Source organism: Alligator mississippiensis, chromosome 3, assembly GCF_030867095.1.
Source record: "Alligator mississippiensis isolate rAllMis1 chromosome 3, rAllMis1, whole genome shotgun sequence".
Lineage (NCBI taxonomy): Eukaryota > Metazoa > Chordata > Crocodylia > Alligatoridae > Alligator > Alligator mississippiensis.
In genome coordinates this window covers 24951579-24976814 of record NC_081826.1, presented here as the reverse complement: position 1 = coordinate 24976814, position 25236 = coordinate 24951579, and the positions used below count along the sequence as shown (strand labels likewise).

Below are 25236 nucleotides of genomic sequence, written 5' to 3'. Positions count from 1 at the left end.
AAAATCTCTCTAATGTTTACAAGATCCATTGTTTTGTGGTAGTTAAAATACAAGCTAAAACAATTTTGACTCCTATACCAAGGATGGCACCACTAGTGCATTTTTAAATTCTCCAGGATAGACAGGGTCTTGGAGAGGACAAAGCCATTACTGTAATCATATGGGCATATGTGCATTTGCAGAAACATGACTGACAACTAGCCAAAAAAAATGTGGATTTTGTAGGACTCAAGATATTTACACAGTCATTGACTTGACAGTATGAATAAAGCCCATTTAGAAATCTAAAATAAGATGTCCTTTTAACATTGGATATAAACCTCAATGGAAAGTCTAAACACTGAAATCCCCTGCCTCATCTCAGCTATTTATTAAAATTAAACATTCTCTCCTTATAGACTGTCACCACCACTGTTTTCCATTTTAACCACAAAGGTGATGGGGGTACTAGTCCCCCCTTCACTGCCGCACCCTTTCTCTCCCCTCTTCCTTGCTCCTTCCTCCCTCTATCCCTCCTGCCTGTTCTGCCGCCTGCTGGTTCCTACTGGGGCACCATGCAGCTTCCCTCTCCCCCCACTTCCCTGCTGGACTGCACCCTACCCCATGCTAAACGATAACTGGTAAACTAACCGGTTATCACTGGGTTTACTGGTCAAATGATTAATCATTTAACTTTTCACATCCCTAATACACCGCAAAGTATGAAATTGTAATGCTTTTGCAAGTAACTCGCACTGAATTTTCCTGCTAGAAGTAAAAGAAGTTTTGCAATAAGTTACATACATTTCCTTCTACTTCACTAAATAAATAAAGCAAGTTGCAGGCCCTATACAGTGAAATGCCTCTTACAGCAGAGAGTGGGAAACAACGGTTGCCAATATTACACCTGTCTTTCATCTGGTTACTGAATAAGCACTGTGCACAGCTGCCCTTCCAATGGCAGGAGATGAATAAGCTTCACTTCTACGTTATACATGATCCCTCAGGATGGGACACTTCCATGGCACTAAACTGACACTGGTGTCAAGGAACAAATAGAGGCAGTGGTTCTCAACTTCCTTAGTCTCGAGGCATCCCTTGCAAAACGCTAGCTCTTCAAATCTAGACAGTTTCTGAAATATACCTATTAGGCATCTAGTGACAGAAGCCTTAGTAAAGTTTTTTTTTTTCCTTTTAATTATTTATGATGGATATTCTAGACCAGAGAGATTTTTTTAATTGAACATGCAGGCAAGATTGTTATTTAAACGTCTCCTGACATTAAAAGCATGTCAGACAGTTTAACAAATATTCTCCAGGTGACTGAAAAAGTGTGAAAAATAAAATGTCTTTTAATAGAGTTTATTACTGAAAAAAGACAATTCCTAGCACAACTTTGCTTCCAGGAAAGATGCAACAAGCTTGTTACCTGTTAAGACCCTACCATTCAAAACAAACAAACAAACAAACCAACAAACCAACCAACCAACCAACAAAAAACTAACATTTTCTTTGCCAAAGCGGTTGCAACTTTGATAACACTTAAAGCCAGAAACTCTAAATGCACACCTGCCAGGAGATCAAAGGGAGGCTTGGTCACAAGGTTTAGCATGAGATTTAAGCCTCAAAGGGGAGATTTCCTGAAAGAAGCAAAGTTGAAAAGCAAGACAGCTCTAAGATTTCTTATGCCTGAACAATACAGCAGTCCTGTATTCACTTGCTGTCTGCAGCAAGTCAGAAACGGCTACTGCTTGGATTAGAGCAGTGATTCTTGACCAGGGCACCATGGCACCCTGTGGTGCCTTGAGATCCTTTCAAGGGTGTTGCGGGGTGCCACAACATGCTAGCACTGTTAGGTGCACAAACTTTATTCACAAGATAAACCCAGAGATTTCAAATAGGAACCAAGAGCATCAATAACATCCTGACCTTTTGTGGGCTGAGTTCTTTACAACAGAAAAATTGCTGTATTATTTTTCATAATCAAAAAAAGTGAAAACCAACTAAGAAATGGCAAAAAAATTATCTTTTTCCTGCAAGCCTTTGGGCATACCCCACACTTCCTCAGACTCATGGAAAATCAGAGCTGGTAAAAAGTCCCCATAGTTAGAAAAGAAATCCCCATAGGTATAAAACAGATCTCATTTATACCTATGGGGACTTTTTACCATCTTTAATTTTCCCTGAGCCTGAGGAAGGGTGGGGTATGCCCAAAAGCTTGCAGAAAAAAGATAATTTTTTTGCAAGTTCATAGTTGCTCTAATAAAAGGCATCAGCTCTGAACCAAGACTTCTAGAGTTTTGCAAAACTAAGAGTTGGCATTTTCCGAGGGGTGCCTCCAGTCTAATATTGTTGAAAACCACTGGATTAACTTGATGGTTAGGTCCATAGTAATGTTCCTATAAGCATTTCATAAATATGGATGTGCCCATTAGCCTGAGTCACCACAAGTTATGTGGAAAGTTGACACAACCCCTCTGCGTAGGTCTTCTGCAGCAGAACTGAAAAGAAATAAAAAACAAAAACAAAAAAAACCCACTCTTGCAAATTTCTCCTAAGGTGGAATACAGGGAGTTCATCCTGAACTCTCCCTTCCGGCGGAAACTGGTCCAGAATGGCAGACGAAGCACGCCCATCTTCCGAACGTTTGAGCACCAAGAGGAGGAGAGAATAAAGCTTTCTGTTCCCTGGAAGACTATATTCTAGTTTGAGCATGTGACATATCTTTAAACTCCAGCGTCTCGACTGGTTAGAGGAGAAAGAAAATATCAATAAATTGGCTCTGCAACTGCAGTTAGCGCCAAGGTACGAGTCTGCGTAAATTTAAAAAAAAATATTGATCCAACACCAAAATCCCCTGCCATTTGTTCCCTAGCTAAGGGACCACGTCATACAAGTTCAACCTGCAATTATTCTTGCCTAAAGGATGCAAAGGGTTTCCTGTCACAGATCCCATTTCTCACTTGGTGTGTCCAATCACCTCAATTAATATCCCACCTGTAATTCTTGGCTGAATCAAAAAAGTGTCATGACCCTACTTCCTTTTAGATACAGGAAGTCCTTCAAGCATTTTAATTTAATGGAAGTTTCCAGGCAGCTCAACCTCTAGATCAGGGGTTGGCAAAATGGCAGATCTGGACGGTGGTCGGACTCCATTTCCCAGCAGCCCCTGCCTGTGTTGCTGCAGCTGGTTTCAACAGAGACCCCAGGAGTGGCAGAGTCAGGGTTTCCATGGAGACTGGCCCAAGCAGTGCTGGCAGGGTGTGCGGCTGGGAGGGGGGGGGGGGGGGAGCTGCTCCAGGGCTGGGATCTTGCAGCAGTGACAGCGTGAGCTGGGGCAGAGCTATGATCCACTGCCCCGATGGAAACCCTGGCCCTGCGCTGTCAGTGCCACTGTTCCTTGGGTCTCCATGAAAAAAGGCTACAGCAATGTGGGCAGGGGCCACTGGGAAACGGAGTCTGGGGATCCAGCCCATGGGCCCAACTTTGCCTGCCCCTGCTCTAGTTGCTCCCTGAGATACTTAGTGGCAACTAATAATTTTCCTCAGGATTGGCTTCATGTAGCCTCAAGTAGAGGCTGAGTTATAGCTCTTACTGCAAGTTTTAGGCTTCTGAGGAATAATCTCCCATGACAGTTAGCAATAAAGATAAAAAGGGCCAGCTGATCTTAGATGATACTTTGTGCAAACGGGGTCCTGAGCACTTACATATGGCTCTAGACATGGTGGCACATGATGTAGAAAGGGCTGCTAAGCAACTCTGCTCTTTGAATACATACAATATCTTTATCCAGGGAAAAAGTTACTGGGGAGTATAAAGCAGGAGAGATTCATTTGTGCATAGCTGTGTACACCTCTCCTCTGATCCTTTTATTTGTACCCCACTCCTCTCATCCTTTTTTCAGTAGCCCACTTAAGGGATATAGTATTTTTTAAACTGTTCCTCTTCAGTTGGACCTCCTCATTTCCTTTACCTCCGCCCCACCAGATACAGGAAGACAAGGGACAAGAATAATCTCTCTCAGGCCCAGATATCAAATGCACTCTGACCATACAGCAGCTGTTACCAATCAGCTTGGGCAATGATACCACTTCCACTAGGCTTGCAACCACACATGATCTCACTCTGGATTCAATACCATCTACAGTATTTAAAATTTCTGTAGCGTCATGACCCCAAATGGGACTGCAACTCCTAGTTGGGAAGCAATGCCTTCCAGGCCCTCCCTCTAATTTAGATTAGAGGGACAGTGGCCTCCATGTCCCCGAGATGTTATCATGAAGAACATGAGAAATGCCATACTGAATGGACTACAGGTCAATCTACCAGCAAGAGGCGCTACCCAGAGTTCTCTGCCCTTGGCACCCTAGTTATTAACTTATAAACTCCACTCACATCCCTGCTTTATCTTGATTAGTCTTATTAAATTAGTTGTACATTTAGTAGCTTCCCTCTAGCCACCGAGAGGGACTTATAGTCCCTGGAAGCCCTACATCCACCATTGTCATACAATAAGGCCCGTCTCAAAACAGCAGACTGAGTGCTAAGGGGAAAAGTACTGAACTAGAGAAAATTCACACTGCTCCATCCCCAGCACTTAACCCCTCCTTCCCCCATCCTACAGATCCGAGCATGCAGAAGCCTAGTACTTCCAATGTTGAGGATGCAGTCCTGTCATATTTAATACCTACAAATTGACACTAGTTAGTATGTTATAGAAATAAGTCATACCTAGAAGCTTCACTTGAAATTATTCTTAAGTTCCTGGAACATTATAAAAGCTCCTTGCAAGGCTTGAAAGAGCTCTTGTGCAACCATTTTTGTCACTGTCGAATCTCCAGCCCTGGAAGTTTTCAAGTGCAAGTTAGACAGATACTTGGCTGGACTGCTTTAGCCAGGGATGATCCTGCCTTGGGCAGGCCCTGGACTAGATGATCTTGTGTGGTCCCCTCCTGCCCTGCTTTCCTATGATTCTATCATTCAGCTGGTTACAAAGATCAAGAAAAGTTGTCTGAAATAAGTAATGGTCTAAGAGGCCCTTTGCTTAGTCTGGCTTGCCAAACCTGATTGTTTGGATAAATGAAAGAAAATGGAGGATATCAGGGATGAACCCAAGGGCTGTGGGGTGGAGCGGTTGCACCCCCCTCTCTCCACTTGCAGCTGAGAATGCTGGTCTCATGCTGTTGGATTCAGCAAGCTTTCCACTGCAGCCACACTCTCCTTTTCAACACCCTGGGGCTGTGTTTCCCAAACCGTGGGTCGCAAGAATATATGAAAGGTTCATGAGCAAACTTTAAAAATGGATCAACAAAATGGATTCTTCTTTAAAGGAGAAAAATGCAGGAAACCACGGTTTTTCCCTTCCCTGTCAGAGTTCCAGCCTGCAAGGGGCTGCTTGGGGCCCTCCACGCCCTATAGCCCCTCTGCCCCACACACTGGGGAGGCTGGGGCCGGTGGATCAGGAATGAAGGGCACTGGGTTGGGACTGGCCGATGTTTACAAATGGGCCTTGGTACAAAAAAGGTTGAGAATCACTAGTGAGCATGGTTGAGGTGCAGGGTGAGGAGGATCCAGTTTGTCCAGCATGTCCAAGTAAATCTTTTTCTGCTATATTGAACACTACTCCTTTAGCTTCCTGCATGATGTCCTTTCCACAGAGACCTGCCTGGACATGCTATGCAGTAGAAGCTTCCACTATAACCAGCTACTCCAGGAACCTGGTTGCCACAGAGCCCCCACAGATAAACAGCCAAGACACCACATAAAAATCAAAGATGTCAAATACTATGAAAGTAGTTCTCTTCATAGTTGCTTTGTTTTTGTACTGTTTTCAGCACAAATTCTGAGAAAGTGACAGCAATTTCTGGAGAAAAACTGAACTAGGACCTTCAAATCAGGGGTAAATGGATCTGAGGGCTTGACCTACAAAACAAAAATTCAGTTTACATGCAACTTCAAAAAAATAGAACACAATCCAAATAGTGTGCCAATGTGGAGGGTGGTTTATGCAGAACAGCATGCTCATTTCCCCTGAGTCCAGAACCATTCCATTTCACAAAGAAATATCTAGTTGCTACATACATCTACCATAACACCCTATGCACCTGTCCTATTCCAAGGGTGCTCAACCCCTGGCCCATGAACAAATTTGGCATCAAGTGAGAGGTGGCACCTCTGCTGCCAGATCAGGTGCCCAATCCCTACACAGGGGTAGGCACTGGATGCCAGGACCTGCCTAGCACGCAAGGGGCCAGCCAAGGCTGCGCAGGGCTAAATCCTACCAACCTGATCCTGTACTACTCATCTGGCAGGCAGGCCAACAGCTTGAGCACTCTCCTATTCCTCTACCCAAACTAGTTTACAAGTCTTGAATCACTTATTTCACATTTAGTAATAATTAACTGGCAAAGTATACCACATTTTATTCCATCTTCCCAGAACCTATTATACTTTTGCCATCCCTTTATAGGTGTTCTACAAGAGGAAAAAGTTGTCATTTCTTCTACTTTGATATATAAAAGGAACCTCTTAGAAAGAGAAAAAACAAAAGAGAAAGATGAGGTTTGGCTCTGGGGTTAACCTTTGAAATAGCAAGAACATGAAGTCTGTTTCTGGAGAAAAACAGAATTGGAGTGGGAGCTCCTAGTCCTTTGTTGAAGGAGCCAGGGATGTTAATCTTTCGTAGACAGTGTTTTTCCTCAACACTGTCAGGAGTCTGAGTTAATCAGCTAGTGTCTTGTAGGTGCCATGAAACATCTGTTTAAGTCATCTACTTATTTATTTCATTTATTTCTCCCCTGTAAGTAGCTGTGTGTTCATGTAGAAGGAAGGAGCTGAATGGGAATTGCTGTGCAGTAGGTAAAAACAGTGGTGGGAAGTGAAGTGTTTTGAAATTAAAGATAGAAATCAAATTTTAACTAAGATGTGTGTTTTAATTATCACCCTGATCACTTTGTTTGGATGTGGTGCCCCCTTCATCTTCATTTATCTTTTTAGATTGCTTGCTCTTCAGGGGAGCATCTGTCTCCTCTGTCTGGAAAGCAGTTAGCATATTTTGGGTGCTATTTCAAAAACAAAAACACACCATTACGTTTGAATACTTTAATTTTCCATTTTCCTGTTCACGCTATATATCAATGTTTCCCTGCAAAAGAAAGTTTCACAGCATAAATTTCACAGTACATGGATTCATGTTCATTTCTATGGAAACCATCAAGACCACAGGCACTGTAGAATGACTCCCTTGTAGGAACGTTTCTGTAATACAGCCCCAGGATTTCAATTGTTCAAGCAGCAGGGCATTAGATATCATTACCGCACCGTCAGGAAGCAATGATGGGGCTGTAATAAGATTAAGGATCCACAATCCTTCTAGTTGCAACTGGGACTGAGCATTACACCAGTACTTTCTGGCAGATTATTTTTCGTATCTTCACAAATAGGTTAGAGAATTTCAATCTTTCACAAGCATTTACTATTTAAAACCATTTTATGATGATATTTTTTAATAGAAGTCAACACTTTTACCACCACTGGAGAGTGAGACCTGTGTGCTAGATGGGTACACTTATCTTACCTGCATTTCAAGATTACATACAGGAATATTTTCAATTGAATATTTTCTGCTTGGTACAGAAAAAATAAGCCTTATACATTTAGCTGTCAGCTGTATGTTGAAATGTGTTCTGCCATATTAGTAAACTACCAGCATTCAAATATTTGCAGTACTTACTGAGCTAGTAGTGCCATCTGCGAATAAAAGGATTACTTTTCAGGCTTCAGCTTTTAGCACTTGCATATGAAAAGGTTTAAAAATGACAGCCAAGAGCAGCAGCAGTGAGCATCATTCAACAACCCATTTTTCACTTGGATTGTACTGAATTTTTACCATCATGTTGAAGCCGAAGCAAGCCTGCAGAGACAGTTATCCACACTTACTAGCCTTCAGAAATGAATGGAACAAGACAGAGCTAGATGAAACAAAATAAACTTGCTTTGTCTGTTTACAGTGCTATAAAATACTGGCTGGGTTAGAGGCTCTTAATCCTATTTTGGGATCCTCACCTCACCATCAGGATTGAAAACTCATACTGCATTTAAGAACATGAATTATAGAAGAACAGTCGTGAAAGCAACATGCTGGCCGTGACCAGCATGTCGGTTTGAATCATTTATCACTCAACTTGTGAAACAAATTTGTCACAAGGCACTTGTCCTCACTGAACGTTACATGAGGATACTTTTTTCTAACTGGCAGAGAGGCAGAAGAATGACCAAGGAAGCAGAATGGGAGGCCGTGCAGACCAGAAGAGAAAAAGACTAAACTAGTCCTCAGGAGAAATGGGTTCTATCACCAGCCAGGTCTCTGACATGAAGAGGAAAATGGGGAGGGAGGAAGGGAGAAGGGAAGGCAGCCCTTATCTCCCAGTGCCTTGGTTTCCCTGTCTTTAAAACGGAAATCATGATACCAGCCTCCTCTGCAAAGCACTCTGGAGATGCACAGATGAAGAACACTATTTAGAGGGCCAGGAATTATTACTGGTATTTTGGGCTGAGCTAATTTCAGTTCTCTTTACTGTGGCATTATACCATTATTAGTATCCTAGCAATCTTACTACCACTGAGGAGGTAAAACATACAGATGGCCAACACAGTAGAAACATTTGATTTTCTTAAGACATCATAATTTGTGGCATAAAAATAGTTCAAATTTAAATGTACCAAACTGCTTGGATCATTTGCAAGCAATTATGTATTCCCTAACTTCAATGGCTGCCTTCTGGCAACCAAAAAAACCTTTTAAAGAATTTTTATCTTCACAGTACTTAATACTCTCAAAACCTGATGCCATCTTACCCAAGTATTTGTCTGGGAATTTACTTGTTTTTAAAACATGACTGAAGAACAAGAAGGTTTGAGAGGAGCAGAAATTTCACAGGGCAGCCTTGCTAATGCCCCAGGGACGTGCTTTATACATGCACCACTTGAACAGGTGAAGTCCACCAGCTGCCTGCAAACCAAGAGATTCCTGGAGACTTGCCAAAATTCACAACTTATTAGGCAGACACTAGGGCTGTACAAAACTTCAGTCACAGATTCGGCTCGATTCAGTGGCCAAATCTCCAAATCCAAATCGAATCAGGAGACCCTTTATTCTCTTCAAATCAAATCGGAACCCTCCAAGTTGATTCAGAGAGATTCTATGATTCAGACATAGACACACTTTAAATGTTTTTTCTACATACCTCAAGGTACCAGGTGGCTTGTGAATGCTGAGATGCTGGGGCAGATGGAGCGTCCCTAGCACACTCAGCAGTGGACCCAGAAGTGGACCAGAAGCACTTCCATTCCACTTCCAGGTCCACTGAGGAGCACGTGGGGGACCCTCCCCTCGCCCCCTGGCTTGGCAACTGGTGCCTCCTGGGTCTGGCGAGGAAGGGGACCCAGGGTCTCCCCACGACCAATCCTGTGGGATGCTCTATCTGCCCCACTACTGCAACATTCACGAGACACGCCTGCTACCTCAAGGTATGTAGAAAAAAAACATTTAAAGCTGTGTCTATGGCTGAATCAGCATTGAACCTTTAGATTCAGATTTGGCCAAATCAAACCTGGATAGTGATCCAAATCAATGAATTGAATCACTGTCCCCAATCCAGGCAGAATCCGAATCTCACGCCCCTAGCAGACACCTTATATTCCTGCCTAATAAGGAATTCAGTTAATCTTCTGCATCCTGCTTCCAACCCTAATAAACATGGAAAAGGTGAAAACTCACAAAGTTTTTCACCAGTTTAAAGATGCTTCAGTTTCAAATGACACCCAAAACTATGTCCAACTGTCCTCAAATTCAGCCCAAAATTCGACCTCGGGCATATACGGTGACAACTTTAACAACAGGATTCCTCTGCAGATTTTACAGTGGTTCAAAACCCCAGGTTTGGCAGAAACTTGGTTGCCATTTTAACTATGGAGGGGCTGCTCTCATAACAGAATTATGAAAGAAAGTGGATTCCTTGAAAGTGTAATGCTCCTACTGTGACATTAATACTATTGTTAAACTGCAGTGAGCAGTTTAAATATGCTTAAATATGCTTTAATCACCAATGTTTCAATTTCAATGGAATTTTATTTCACTAAAGGCAAATCTAGACATACTCTGCAGTGAATTTCTGCACTTAATAGTATAAATAAGGAATATATTTAACTCTGAACTTACTACTGCAGGTTATGAGCTCAAGTAAGGACCGTCTCCTCCTTGGAATCCAATCTGGATTAAGACAGAGTATGAATTCAGAGTGAAGGAACTACTTGTATCTATACTACTACTACTTGTATCTATAGAATACATAGAATAAACACACATACACACATATATGAAATGAAGTAATTTTCCATTTTATCATTCGTTCCACTGTTGATAATACCAATTTACAATTTAAAATTAAGGAAACTAAGCAAACTGAGCATTTAGCTTACAATGTTAATATAAAAACTTGAACACTGGAGACAGAGAATAAATATCAAATCCATCCATAGCTTTAATACTACATGAAGATAAAAGATATGGAATAGTTAACACACTCAAACCATTTATTTGTCTGTAGGGCTTTTTTTGTGGGAACAGATGTGGAGAAGGGCTAAATGCTTAAAACTAGTTCCAAATACTGTTTGGGGTGAACTAAACCTGGGAAGCTACCTTAATAGAAACTCTGGATCCAAGCAACAAAACCTGAAAGCAAGTTACATAGACTGAGAAGACTTCCAAACTCAATTATGTCTGTAAACTTTTAATTAAAGGTAAAAAATACACCCTTGGGCATAAAAACTGTATGACTGTACCACAGACCCTCACACAAGACTTTTCCATACCCAGCTTAAGCAATGTTTAGAGATCCATCTTGTATTGGCACTGATAAAAGGAAAATTGATATTATTAGCAAACAGCTTTTTTTGGCTGATGTAGCCAATAATGTTACCAATAAATGTTGTGTGCGTGCGTGCAGCCACAGCATGCATGCAGCAGCCAGAAGTACAGCCCAGCAGCATGCAGCCGGTAAGTCTCAGGGTAAGGGGGCGCAGATCAAGGTCCCCACAGTGAGGCAGGGAGTTGGGGCTGGAGAAGTTGAATTAGCTGCCTAGATTCCAAGCCTGATTGTTGTCAGATCCCTCTATTGTATTAGGAAAGTTACTCAAACTCACTGCTGCAATTTCCTCATCTATAAAATGGAGTTAGTGCTCTCGACGGTGATGTACGGATTAATTATTGTTTGCAGTACTCGGAAGATTAAAAGCACTACATAAACAGCGAAATACTTTAAAAAAAATCAAATGAAAATGCACATTCTTTATCTTGCTAGCAAAAAACAACAGTCAACAAAATAGGCACCATGAGAGCATAATCCATCAGACTGTTCAGCAGCTATGCATACACAATTACAATGCAGGAGACCAGTTTGATATACACATCACAAGTGCAGAAAAGCCAAACTGCTAACCACAACAGCATACAGAAAAAGAAAGAGCCAAATCCCCTTCCAAACAGGAAAAACTACTGTCAAATTATATTTTGCCTTTGAGCCTTGAAAAGTAACACTGTTCATCACACTTAGACCAAACATTAACTCTTTTTGTCAGAGCATTAGTGTCATTGTGCCAAATGATACCAGATGTTTTTGTTTTATTAAACACGTGCTTACTAATGATAGCATCTCCTAAAAGGTTGCATTTCCCTCCTTGCACTTCTACAACTTGCTTATAAGGTGGAACTTTTTCAGCATGTAGTCTGCTTTACCTTTAAAGAGCATCTCATAGATGGAAATTATTGGAACGACAAAATGCAGGTATTTTTCAGATGCAGATGCTGAAGAGGATGACTTCTACATACCCAGAGGAAATCTGAGCTGCATTCTGAACCCTACTAAATTCAGAAATCCACAATGAGGACATGGAATACGAGCATCTCCCTGATACAGTACTGTAGTCCAACTGAGCCTGATAAGTACTAAGACAACAATCTTTATCAGCTAAAAGGTACAAGTGTATCTCAAACTTTTGTAGATTCAGGGCACACCTCCACAATGTTTTTTTTGGCTGAGAACCACTGTGGTGGTGAGTGACTTAGCTTACCTTAGTGTTTCACAACTGGGGTCCTGTCACTGCCACCACAGCCACTGCCACCACCAGGTAAAATGTTCCTCACCTGCCTTGTACACAGCCAGACTTGGAAGCGCTGTGACATGCATGTGCACACTCCTAGTTAAGGTTATCTGGTAAACCTAAAGCAGGCAGGAGTGCTCACTCTTGTTGCAAACCTTCCCTGTCTGCCCTTGCACAGCATTTCCTGGGGCAGGTAGAACTCTCCCATGGACACCTGTTTCTTGGAAGGACCAGAAGAAGCGGGGGCTGTGGCTAAAGGGGTCACTCATGAGGTCTTTAGGCTTATCAGATAACCTTAACAGAGGCAGGAGTGTGCACATATGCCTCAGCCTTTCCCAGTCTGGCTGTTCACTGGGCATGGCTGGCACTTTTTCCTGGTTGCAGCAGCAGTGCCCATGCCATGCTGCCTTGGAAAAGGATCTCACAGCACCCTGGTTGATAAACGCTAACACAGCACATTTAGAATTCTTGAGAACCAGACCGGGCAACAAGAATGCAAGTCTAACTCAATTCTAGTAGTATACAGGAAACTGTCTGCCGATTCCCAAGGCTATAAAAACAATCACGATCAAGAGTCCCATGTATGGGTTCTTTTAACAGAAAGGAAAGAGTAAGTGTAAGAGCTTTATTGATACTATCAATCAGAGTTACATTAACACTATGCTAAAAGAGAATTAAGACTACTAAAGACTCAAAAACTTATCAGATCCCAGAATTAAAGTCACTAGACAACTTCAATTTAGTGCAAGTATGCATTACATTAGTCTCAGTCACCCAATGTGTATTGGAGAACATGTTTGCACCTCCTTGGATCTGAAATGTTATAGAAAAGCTATCATAATTCTGAACGTAACTATGATGCAATTTCAGATGGCTGTGCCAACCAGAGACATACATAAATAGGAGATGTACTGATACTTGCAGTTAACACAGCAAATTCAGACCTCACTTTTAAAACTTTTATTGTTTCCAGGAAGTCTAGCAGTCGCTGCATATTTCATCTTTATATAAGCTTGCCTATAAGCTACTGTAACCACAGAATCTGAACACTGCAGAGAAATGTTATCCCTCTGTACAAATGCGGAAAACAGATTGTCTGTGTGTCCAAGCTTATTCAGGAAGCCTATGGTAAAGCCAGAAATAGACCCTAGATCTCCTGTGTCCCAGTTAAATGCATTAGCCATACGACCTTCATTACTCCAATGTTTTCAAGCAAAGCTGTTCCAACCAAATTCTTCCACTGCAGACAGTTTGACTGGAGAGACTTTGATGGAGACTCTCGTTACATCATTATATCTATTGCCACATAACTGGAAATTAAAACAACAAAACCCTAACATAGTTCTATTGAAGATCTTCTGTTATAAATGCCCAGTTTTTATTTTTAGGTATCTGAAAGAATAAGAATTAGAGGTGCACCGATGCATTGGTCCGATATTGGATCAGCACTAATATAAAGAAAATTTTCTGTACTGGAAATTGGCCCGATGTGGCCCATAATTTGTCCGATAAATGCCCGTGTGTGCGCACAGCCGCAGCTCAGCACGTTAGCAGCGAGGAGCAGAGCTGGCAGCATGGAGTGCTGCATGCAGTTGGTAAGTCAGGTGTGGTGGAAGGAGAAAGAGGGAGGGGGGAGGGGCGTGGGGGGGGGCAGATCAAGGCCCCCATGGCAAGGGTGGGTGTGGGGCTGGGGCTGCCCAGCCAGAGCCAAAGCCAGGGTGAGCAGCTCCCACTGCTGACCACAGCTCAGCCAGTGCTCATCTGGCAGCTCCCGCCACTTGTCTGGGAGGGCATTGGGGGGGGAGGGGGCCTGTGCCCCAGATCTGCACAGGGCAGGGTGGAGCCAGGCTCATCCCAGCCAGGCAGATCCGGAGGCACACACCCCCTCCTCCCCCTTGTACTCTCCTGGACGAGCGGCAGAAGCTGCCAGATGAGCACAAGACAAGCCGTGCACAGTGGAGGGAGCCTCCCCCGCTTCCCTTCCCACACACCCCCACTCAAAGAGCCACGCCTCCATCCCATGCCCACCCCGCAGCTGCAACCCGCCCTGCCCCGCGCAGATCCAGGAAGCATGCACGTCCCCTCCCCGCACATGAGTCACTTGCGGTTCTGTCCTGTGCCCCTCCGGGCTGGCTGGTCAGCACCTGCCCCAGCCCCATTCCCTCCCTCACCGCAGGGGCCTTGATCTGCCCCTCCACACCCGTTCCTTTCCCTTCCACCACACCAGACTTAGAACCTGAAGAGCTGCGTATCAGAAATCAGATCAGTATGAGCCGATACCGACAGCAGATTTTAAGGAGGCGTATCAGCCCCAAAAATCTCTATCAGTGCACCCCTAGTAAGAATGCAATGTACAGCTATTTAAAGTCTTGACTCTTCAAGATGGGGGGGGGGGGGGGAAGAGGAAGGATATTTCCTCAACAGATCACAACCATGTCTACGCTCATAAATGTTGTCAATACAGCTACCTTGGTGACAGATACAATTTTTCTGTGACATTTACGCACCAGGAAGAGGCCTAAATATACAGTCTAACAAATAACCTGGTTTGTTTGCTGAACAATTATTAGTTGAATTTGCTAAAAATCACTTTTATGCCAGCCTAGATTGCATAAATATTAAAGCTTTGGGCGGTATAGAAGGGGGAGTGGGGCACAAAATCATACCTCTATAGTAATGCCACCAAACGTTTTCCTGTATAGCTCCTATCTAATGCATTAGATGAGAAACATATGTAGAAGATAAAAAGTCTGGACTGCAAAACGTCAATGACAACAAGATTAGCCTTCAATCATACTACAAAAACTTTATTCAGATGACTGTGGGGTGGTAAAAGCACCAATAAAATATTTTGTTTTTACCTACAACTTATCCAGAGAGTAACACCATAGACAGGCTTCAACTTTCATTGTCTAACCAGTCAGCCAGGATCATCCACAATCATTTTTAGTTTGCAGGTATGGAAATACACACTTAAATCAGATTAAGCAACTTGGTTAAATGGGACTTCTCTCAAGGGCACTGCATTATATATCAGGGCACAAGCAAAAGCCAAGTTTCAGCTGTGATGTACATACGCACAGCTGCATGTATAGGTCTCTTTTCTCTCACGCTTTTCTTTAGTATCAGGCATTCTGACCAATATTAAAGGTATCAAGACAAAAGAAGCAACCCTAATTGAATGAATACTCCAACTTTATCAGAAATGCATACAAAAGTTATATAATTAGAAAAAGAACAGCTATTTAAAGCCAATTCCTTGGAGTTCAGAATAACTTATACATTTTGTGTTAAGTCAGTAGCATACTCCAGCCACTAGAGAGCCATGCTGTGCAAGCTTAGCTACAAAAGCACTTTTGCACACGCATCCAGTACCTGGTTCTGCTCAGATGTCACAACTTAAAGTCCCCCAAATATCCACAAGAGACTGAAACAACAGTTGAATTTTCAATTTTCTCCTCTACTGTCCCTTGGATGTATTTTTCAAACTATTAAAGTGTTAAAGAATTATTTTATACAATCATTTAAGAAAGTTTATCCATTCATCAGATGCCTGAAATCATCATTCCTCAGAAGCTTGTAAGGTTTTTTTCCAAAAACAAAAAACAACAAAACTAAACATTTCTGTTAAAAAATACTTAAAGACTGGGAGTAGAGGCATCCGTATCTGATTAGTAGCTTTTCACCACAAGCCCTTCCTGCTCCCTATCAATATAGGAATTTTAGTACAAGTTAGACTTGAAAGCAACAATAATCAGATCTAACTTAAATTAAAATCAGCCAAGTGTCAGAATAAATACAACCCAATTCATATAATTTAAAAGCAGATAAGATGTTTGCATCAAAGCAAAGATCACTGCAGAAGTTGGTTATTAGCACACCACTGATCCATGCGTCATACATTTAAAGCCTTTCCTCTTTTCTTCCTTTTCACTCTCTTTCTTAGTTTGCTATTAAGAAGCTTTTTAACTTTATTAGTACATTCAGATTGCAAATGATGATGTTAAAATTAAAAAAAAAAAAAAAAAAACCAACCAAAAAGAAGATGCATTATGTCCTCCAAAGCCACCAACAATATGAGAAGTTCCTTTCCAGGTACCTTTTGCCACTTCAAGACTGCAACAATTAAAACTGTTTTCATGTATTATTTATTTCATAAAAGAAACAATTGCCACAAGCACTTGTATAAGTTACCTGAAAGTACAACCCACACCCTAAACATTTATCAGCTAGATACTCTCAAAATTACCATTTTATAAACGGATTCACATACATTGAGCATAAAATATACATTCCACCAAACACTGCAGGACTAGATGACCCATGATACTGAAGGGTTATCAGGGGCTTGCATTTTTACATTTAAAAGAAACAAAAACACTTTTTGGCATACACAGAATTATTTCCTCAAGCTCTCACCTTTTCCATACTATTGATTACAACCGACTGCCTTAAAATTGTGAAACTGATCTAATTTTGAAGACACCAGTTCTCGCTCTGTCTACATAGATATGTAGCTAGCTACATATCTATGTATCTATCTATCTAATCTGACTGATGTCTTCAAAATTAGATCAATTTTCTAAATGAACAGTGTTTTTATATTCAAGAATATACAGGCTAATAGTTATCTTCCCTGCTGCCCCCACAACAGAAAGTGAAACCTGATGATGCTATAGAGTAATATTCAACAGTGCTCTCTCCAGAAAACTGAATAAAAGGATTTACAGTCTTTTCATTAAGAGGCCTGGTCTGGATGTCAGGTGTTTCTGGTTCTGTTTCACTGATTACCCATGTGAACAATGGGCAGGACTGTCAGTTTCTCATTTTTCCTATTTATGAGAGGGATATAATCATTCATTATTTACACTGTGGCAACGTGCCATTTTACCAAGCATTATACAAACAAGGAGAATAATGCTCGTCCCAAATAGCTTGTGACTTAGTTTAACAATGTCAACAGACCTTTCAGACTTTATTCACCAATGACCCTGAAAATTTAAGATACTTGAATGAAGGCCACCGTAACAGAGTATTATAATGCCATATATATAAGGCACATAAAATAAAGGAGAGCTAGGCGGCAGCAGTACCGGGAGGGAAGGCTACGGGGGGGGGGGGGGGGGGGGGGGAGACTCTAGCCCCCCACTAAATTCCCCATAGCTGCCCTTCCCAGCACTGCCACTGTCCACCCCGCCCGCCCCAAGCCCAGCCCCCCTGCCAAGAAGAGGCACATCCCCCAACTCCAGCCCACAGCAGGCAGCTGTGCACCCTGCATACAGCTCACCCTGCACACAGATCCAGGGGGCACATGTCTCTCCCAGGGGTGCACGCAGTGGCAGGAGCTGCCCCCATATTTCCCACACGAGCCACCCACAGCTCCATCCCATGCCCTGCCACAGCCCCACTCCCTCCCTCATCATGGCAGGTCTCAATATGGACCGGTATATCTGTGCACCTCTAGGACTGCTCAGACACCTCAAAATACATTAAACTAAAAGATATATTGAGGTAGAAACTGCAACAATACCAGACCTGATCTGTAACAATTTGAGTGTTGTATGTTGACCTGGATGTTGGGATGTTCACTGCATGACTACACTAATTTAGGTTAATAACTGACTGTAAGGAAGAATCGAGCAGAAAGTAAAAGAATGGTTCAATATAAGCCAACCTTCACAAACCCAATAACATTTGAAGATTGTTAAAGAAAGGAACTGTTAGCTTTGAAGTTCTTTCTTCCCAGACAACTAGCAAAACTAGTTTTGTCCATCAAGGCAACCCTGGGAATGCAGAGAAACCAAGAATCAAGAGAGATATTTGCTAGTGGAAGGCAGCTATTCAGGCATGTTCAAGGGAATCAGGCTGGGGCATACGGACGAAATAAAGAATTCTGTCTCAGCAGGTAAAGTCACAAGATCGAAGACCATTGCTCCAGAAAAAACCCGAAACAAAAAAAAATCATGCATGCAGAAGTTGTAGCGTGAACAACCACACCTTCATTGGATAAAACTGATCCTGAATTATGAATATGCAATATAAAATATGCTGCACCCACAGCCATGGCCCTCAGCCCTGCCCAGCCCAGACATGGAGGGCAACCCGAGCCATAGCATGTGCACTGGTCTCACCACGCAGTTGGGCTGAGGCAGCACAGTGGCCGGATCACACCATCATTGGATAAAATTGATCCTGAACTATGTGTACAGCATACTAACAGTGTTATCCATGCTTCCACTAATGTCCCACCATGTTTGTCATTGCCCAGGTGGTCTGCTTAGCCTGTTTTTAGCACTGTACTAAACAGGAAACTTTTACCAGGCAAATAATACTGCACACAGTTGCACAAGTTACTCTGCAAGAATCATGTTCAACAATGACATCTCATTTTTATTCTAAGCATGGAAAAGAATAGGCTTGTATTAGAGCAGAGTAAACATGTAGAACATGGTGAGCAATGGGCACCAGGAGAAAACTCAAAATTCCATAAATTTGTTAATTCAGAACAGTCAAGTACAGGACCATGCATCATGTAAGTAGGTGGGTCAAAGAGGGTTGCAGAAGGGGTGGGTAAAATGCAGCCTACAGGCAGGATCCAGCCCACCAAATGAATCTATCTAGCCTGTGACTGCTCCTCTGAAGGAGAACTGTATCTGGCCCATGGCTACCCTGGCTTTCCGTACCCTTCTCCCATCTCCTTTCCCCATGCCCTAGCCAGCTGCAGTAGCAGCCAAGCAGCCCCTCTCCTCCCTGGCCTGCCCTGCCCCACCTCCCAGCCCCCAGTGTATGCTCCAAGACAAAAGGCACTAAGTTCCTGGTCAGGCTTCTGCCTGGCAAGGCTGCCCACACAGAGCTCTAACCCTGCAGCCATTTGGAGATCAGACATCCTGGCCACCAGAGACAGTTGAAGCTAAGGCATGCTTCTCCCCACTGATGGGGAAAAAGTGTACAAGAAGGAAGAGGGCCAGGAACTGGAAGTTATCTAGGCGATGCTGGGCCAGACCAAGCTAGGGCCTGGTAGGGGCACAGGCGCCACTAACACAGGTCCGTGCTATATTCCCATGCACCGCTTCAGGCCACACCATGTGGGCACAGCTGAAGTGACTCCTGCCCAACCCCAGCACAACTCCTGCCCAACCCCAGATCCCCAGCAGGCAGCTGGTTTGGGCAGGAGCCACACCAGCTGCTCAAGCTACACCCACATGGCCCAAAGCAGCATATGGGAACAGTGCAGCACCAGGCCAGACAAGTGCCACACTGTGTTCCCACGTGCCATTTTGGGCCACATGGATGCAGCTGATAGCTCCTGCCCAAGCGGGCTGCATGCCAGGGACTCGGGCGAGGGAGGGGGAGCAGGGACAGCTGTGGAGAGCTCTTGCCTGTATGCACATGTGCCTATGGCTCTCAGCAGCTAAAAACTTGTTAAGTGGCCCTCCAACCCAAATAATTGCTCACCCCTGGGTTACAGCCTAGTACAGGAGTGGGCAAAATTATGGCCTGTGGGCCAGATTCAGCCAAGGGATTTTATCCGACCTACAGCACGGCCCTCAGCCCTGCCCAGCCCAGACATGGGGGGGCAGCCCAAGCCATAGTGTGTACACTCATCTTGCCATGAAGTGGGGCCGGGGCAGCACAATGGCCAGACTCTGCTTCCTGGCAGCAGAAGCTCCTTCCAGCTGCCACAGCTAGTGTCACCACTGCCACCACATCTGGCTCCACTGTTCAGACATCCAGACCCATGCAGGCAGGGCATCCTTGGCCAGTATGGGGCACAGGCATGCCGGAAGCGACATTTGGGAACACAACAGGTGGGGCTGGGATCTTGGGACAGTGACATGCAGGGCAGAGCCATGATCCACTGTCCACATATACCCAAGATGGGTGCCAGTTGCGTAGGCAGGGGCATGCCAGGAGTAGATCTGCCCTGGGCCCTGGCCCAGCTCTGTTGTCACCCCAAGATCCCAGACCCAGCTTCTCCTGCTCTCAGATGCCATTCCCCACCCACAGCTTCCTTCCAAACCACCCAACCGAGCATGCACTCCTTGCAAGGGTCCCAGGCCAGTCTCCATGGAGACCCTGGGCCAGGGCCAGGATCACCAGGCTATGAAAGAGCAGGGCCAGGCCCCAGGGCAGTGCCTCTTAGGGAGTTGTGGTGAGCTTTGGTGAATGGAGGGAGCAGCAGTGCTAACTCAGCCAGGCAACAGCTCACCAAAACTCCTTAAGTGGCCCCAGCTCTCCAGCCCAAATAATTGCCCACCCCTGGTCTAGTGTAAGGTAGCAAGGGCTCAGAACAGATCTGTCAGAGGAGGGAAAACTCACCTAGAAGTCTAAACTGGTGGTACCCAAATCATCTAGGACATGCAGGGCAGATCTGTGGGTCCCCCAAGGTCTGGAAATTTGGCAGTGGGGAAGTGATGACAGAATTACAGTGACCCAATCAGAATAGTGAAGGAAACATTTACAGTTCATTTCAGAAGTATAAAGTAGTGTATCAGCTTAGGAAAAGGACATTGGCAAATATAGGCAGGTCAATTAAAACCTCTTCTGCAAGTGCAACTGAACTCAAAAATAAAAACAAATGAGATGTTCAGATTCACAAGGAGTGGCAAGGGGAATATAGTGTTGTTGTTTGTAGCCACGTTGGCCTAAGGACATAGGGAGACAAGTTTCTTTGGGTAAATGTGGTATGTTTTATTAGACCAATTTAGTTGGTCTAATAAAAATATATCAATCACACTTACTCATGGAAAATATAGAACATAAGATGTTTTATGTAAATCAAAAGGTACATCTGAGTTGAAGTACTGAATGCAGTATGTGTCAATGAATCCCCTCTATTTGGGGAAATATAAAGAAGTGTGATAAAAATTAATACAGGTAAAGGAAAAGCACGTTTGAGAAGATACCAACATTCACCGCTTTAAGATGAATAAGAACAAACATGATTATATTTAAACAGAGTGAACCACCAACAATATTCTTCACTTCAGTGATAAGGTGAATTCAGCACCCTAGAAAAGATAAAGAGAACTCTACCCATTACATTTAGTACTTTTTGGAAAAAAATTTGGAGTGCATGGGCTTAGACATGCCAAAAACTGAAGGGGAGAGTGGGCAGACACAAAGAAGCCACAGGTAAGCACAGAGGGCAAATACTGAAAAGACAGGACAGGATCAAAAGATATCAAGTTCAAAAGGCCCACGTTCAAAATGAAAAGTTCAAGGGAAGGGGGGGGAACGCCAAGCAGAGAAACCTAGACAGTGCAGACTGTTTCTGGAAGAAGATCAAGTTGCTGACAGATACCACCAGAGAAACCCTAGCATCAGACAACATGAACGAACAACGGAATGTAATTAGGCTGCTTGACAGAGCAGTTCCACCACTCTGATCTATGGACATCCTAACCAGTGCCAAAAATAGATTGGGAAGGTCTCCAGCCCACAAATGGGGTCACAGATACGGTAGGCAAATATGATAAAAGGTGTAGGAAAAATGCAGCCAGACCCTCAACAACAAGTTCGGAAGAAGACAGGAGAAAATGGGCACAGCCTGGTGCAGCACATGTAAATACATGCCAGGACCTTCCACTCTCTACATCAGTCATTCTCAACCGGGGTGTTTTGACAACCTGGGGCACCTTCAGTTCCTTTCAAGGGAGCCATGCAGTGTCAGTACCCTTAAGTGTGTAAACATGATTCACAAGATAAACCTAGAGTTTTCAAACAGGAATGAGCAGTGTTAAATATGCTTTGACCTATTATGATCTTTCTGAGTTTTTTTAAATGAAAAAATTCTTCTATTATATCTCTGTCGTGATAAAAGAGCAAAAATTAAGAGCTGGCATTTTCCAAGGGGTGTCTCAAGTCTAACAAGGTTGAGAACCAGTGCTCCACATGAATGATCTGCGCTAGTAATATGACTGTGCCCACAGCTCCATGCAAGAGCCATCACCTTATGTTTTCAGCACGCTGTAGAACCAAGGTGAAGAGTGGTCCATGATCCGATTTGGCAAACCCCAGAAACATTGCTGGGCATCCCAAGAAAATACTCCTTTTCCAAAAGCGGTTTTAATACCTGAATCTGCCTCTCACATTTCTGATTCTGCTTAGCCAAGCTGAAGGCAATGCACTTAACTACTCAGTTTTTATTCTTTTGAAATTTGAGAAAGCAGTAGCCATGGCACCAAGAAACATCTGTGGCCACAGGGAAAAAAAATGTTGATGGCACAAATCTCCCTTACTGAATGGGAGAGGCAACCTAGTGGCAGATGATACAGAAAAGACTGAAGTAGTTAATGCCTTTTTTACCTCAGTCTTCACAGGCAAAGTCAGCTCCCGGACTACTGTACTTGGCAGCACAGTCTGGGGAGAATGTGAGCAGCAAACAGTGGCGAGAGAACAGGTATGGGTAAGGGTGGCCAAATATGGCCTACAGGCTGCATCCAACCAACAATATGATTTTATCTGGCCCCTTGGTCCCCCCCAGTTCAAGGTTGGGGAGCAGCCCAGGTTATGGCATGTGCAGATAGTCCTGCCAGCCCCAGGCACAGAGGTGCCACCTACCGCAGAGCACAGCCTACCCTATCCCCACACACAGCTGTCAAGCACACCAGGAGCTGTAATCCATGGGGTCAGATGGCACAGCAGCAGGACTAGGCTTCCTGGCAGCCCCCACAATGGCAGCTCCCTCTGGCTGCCACTGCTGGACCTGGCCCCACTGGCCAGGCACCCTGGCCCATCTGCCTTACACCCACCACTGGGGGAAGATGAAGCAGAGAGGACATGCACACAGGACACGCTCAGCCAGGTGGATGGGATAGGGCCATGGGAGAACAGGAAGCAGCATCAGGGAGCAGAACAAGCAGGTAGCAGCAGGGCCAAGATTGCGATACGGTGACAGTGCGGGGCTGGGGCCAAGCTGTAATCCACTATCGTCACATCCATGCAATGGGCAGCAGGTCTGCAGGCAAGGGACAGCCGCTGCCCACAGAACTGGCACCCATTGCAGGGATTGTGGCTCTGCCCCAGACCCTGGCCTCACACTGTCACCACCCCATGATCCTGGCCCTGGCTCCTCCCACCTGTCCTGTTCCCCAATTCACTTGCAACCCCATCCCATCCGTCCAGCTGAGCACATCCCACCTGTAGGGTCCCAGGCTAGTCTCCATGAAGACCCTGCCCACCCACTCTGTCCAGCATCCCTGACTGTGGGTGCAGAGCCAACAGGCCTGGGGCCAGATAGATCAATTGTCATTTTCCCGCCCTCACCATGCTAGGTAGTGTGACAAGGTGTCAAGACTGGGTTATCACCCCTTCCTCCCTCCTCCCCTCCCCCCCCACAAGAGCTCACCAAAACTCTGGGTCAGCACCAGCAGTTCTCACCCCCTTCCCAAAACAGCTGACCAAAAGTCCTTAAGTGGCCTCCTAGCCCAAATAATTGGCCACCCCTAGGTTAGGGGCTACTTAGAAAAGCTGGATAAATGCAAATGAGAAGTGAAAAGTGCTGCCTGTAGGACCGAATAATCCCAAGCACCAGTACAGGCTGGGGGCTGACTGGCTGGGCAACGGAAAAGGACCTTGGGGTTACAGTGGACAACAAGCTGAATATGAGCCAGCAGTGTGCCCTTGTTGCAAAGCAGGCTAATGGCTTACTGGGCTGCATTGGTAGGTGTCTTGCCAGTAGGTAAAGGGACATGATTCTTCCCCCCTATTCAGCACTGGTGAGGCCACACCTGGAGTCCTGTGTTCAGTTTTGGGCACCCCACTACAGCAAGCTTGTGGACAAATTAGAAAGAGTCCAGCGGACGGCAACAAAAATGGTGAGGGGCTGGGGGACATGACCTGAGGAGAGGCTGAGGGAACTGGGTTTATTTAGTCTGGAGAAGAGAAGACAGAGGGGATTTGGTAGCAGCCTTTAATTACCTGAAGGCTGGTTCCAAAGAGGATGGAGCTGGACTGTACTCAGTGGTGGCAGATGACAGAACAAGGAGCAATGGTCTCAAGTTGCAGCAAGGGAAGTTTAGGTTAGATATTAGGAAAAACTCTCTCACTAGGCGGGCAGTAAAACACTGGCACAGGTTACCCACAGAGGTAGCAGACTCTCCATCCTCAGAGGCTTTCAAAACCCAGCTAGACAAAGCCTTGGCTGGGATGATCTAGTTGGGGCTGGTCCTGCTCTGACCAGGGGCTGGACCAGATGTGACCTCCTGACATCCCTTCCCACCCTCACTTTCTACGATTCGTTTCCTACGTCTGTTTTTCCCCCGCTGTACCACAAAAGGCCACGCTATGTCCAACCTGCGGCCGAGCGACCGGCTCCCACGGGCCACGAGTGCCGGGTCCTGGGACGGCACCGAGAGCTTGTTGCAGCCAAACGGCATCGTAAGCTTAAAAAGGGGCCGTGCCGCGATCTTGCTTCTCGCCCGTCGCACACGCCTCCCCCTCGTGGCGCGGGGTCGGCAGGGGGAGGGCGGAGCGAGCAGAGCACGCGCGGGGATGCGCGCGGGGCCCCCTCGCAAAGCCCAGCCCTGGGGGCAGCGTCGCGCCCGGCCGCGGGGCCTGGGAGGCCGCAGCGCGCGCGGAGCCGCCCCCGCCTGGCCCACGAGGCTCCCACACGGCCGCCGCCAGCTCAGGCCCGCCCCGCCCCAGCCCCACGCACGCACCAGCCCGTCGATCTGCACTTGCTTGACGGCCGAGTCCCCCGGCGCCGCCTTACTCTTGACTTTGGCGACCGCGGAGCCGGCGGCAGCCGCTTCTTTGCGAGACGCCATCCTCCTGAGCCGGCCGGAAAGTGAAAAGGGAAGCACCGGAAGCGGGGTGGGGCGGCCGGATGTGACGCCGCCAAATGCACTCCGGGCGGAAACCTGGGAGCGGGGACAAAGAGCGCATGCGTACGGAAGCTTCGTGCTCGTGTGAGCGCTGGTAGCGCATACGCAGGAGTTGCTGCCTCGCAGCCTGCAGTACGTGGAGGGGAGCTGCGCTGTTGCCCCGTGTAGCGGGGAAGGGCTCCGCTGGGCGGGGTGCGTGGGGTACCTGCGCAGCCAAAGTCAGTTCCTCCAAACTTAGACAGGGGTGTGCTAGGAGGTGACCCACGCATCT

At 45.2% G+C, this 25236-nt stretch overlaps 1 protein-coding gene across 1 annotated transcript in view; it reads right to left on the bottom strand.

Annotated features, from left to right (window-relative positions):
• Positions 1–24940, bottom strand: part of EIF3H (eukaryotic translation initiation factor 3 subunit H) — a 119733-nt gene extending 94793 nt beyond the window's left edge. The window contains exon 1 of the mRNA XM_006261876.4: positions 24801–24940. Within this exon, the coding sequence (XP_006261938.1) occupies positions 24801–24908 (108 nt within the window). The 5' untranslated portion in view covers positions 24909–24940. The remainder of the gene's footprint in view (positions 1–24800) is intronic.
• Positions 24941–25236: the final 296 nt, after the last annotated feature.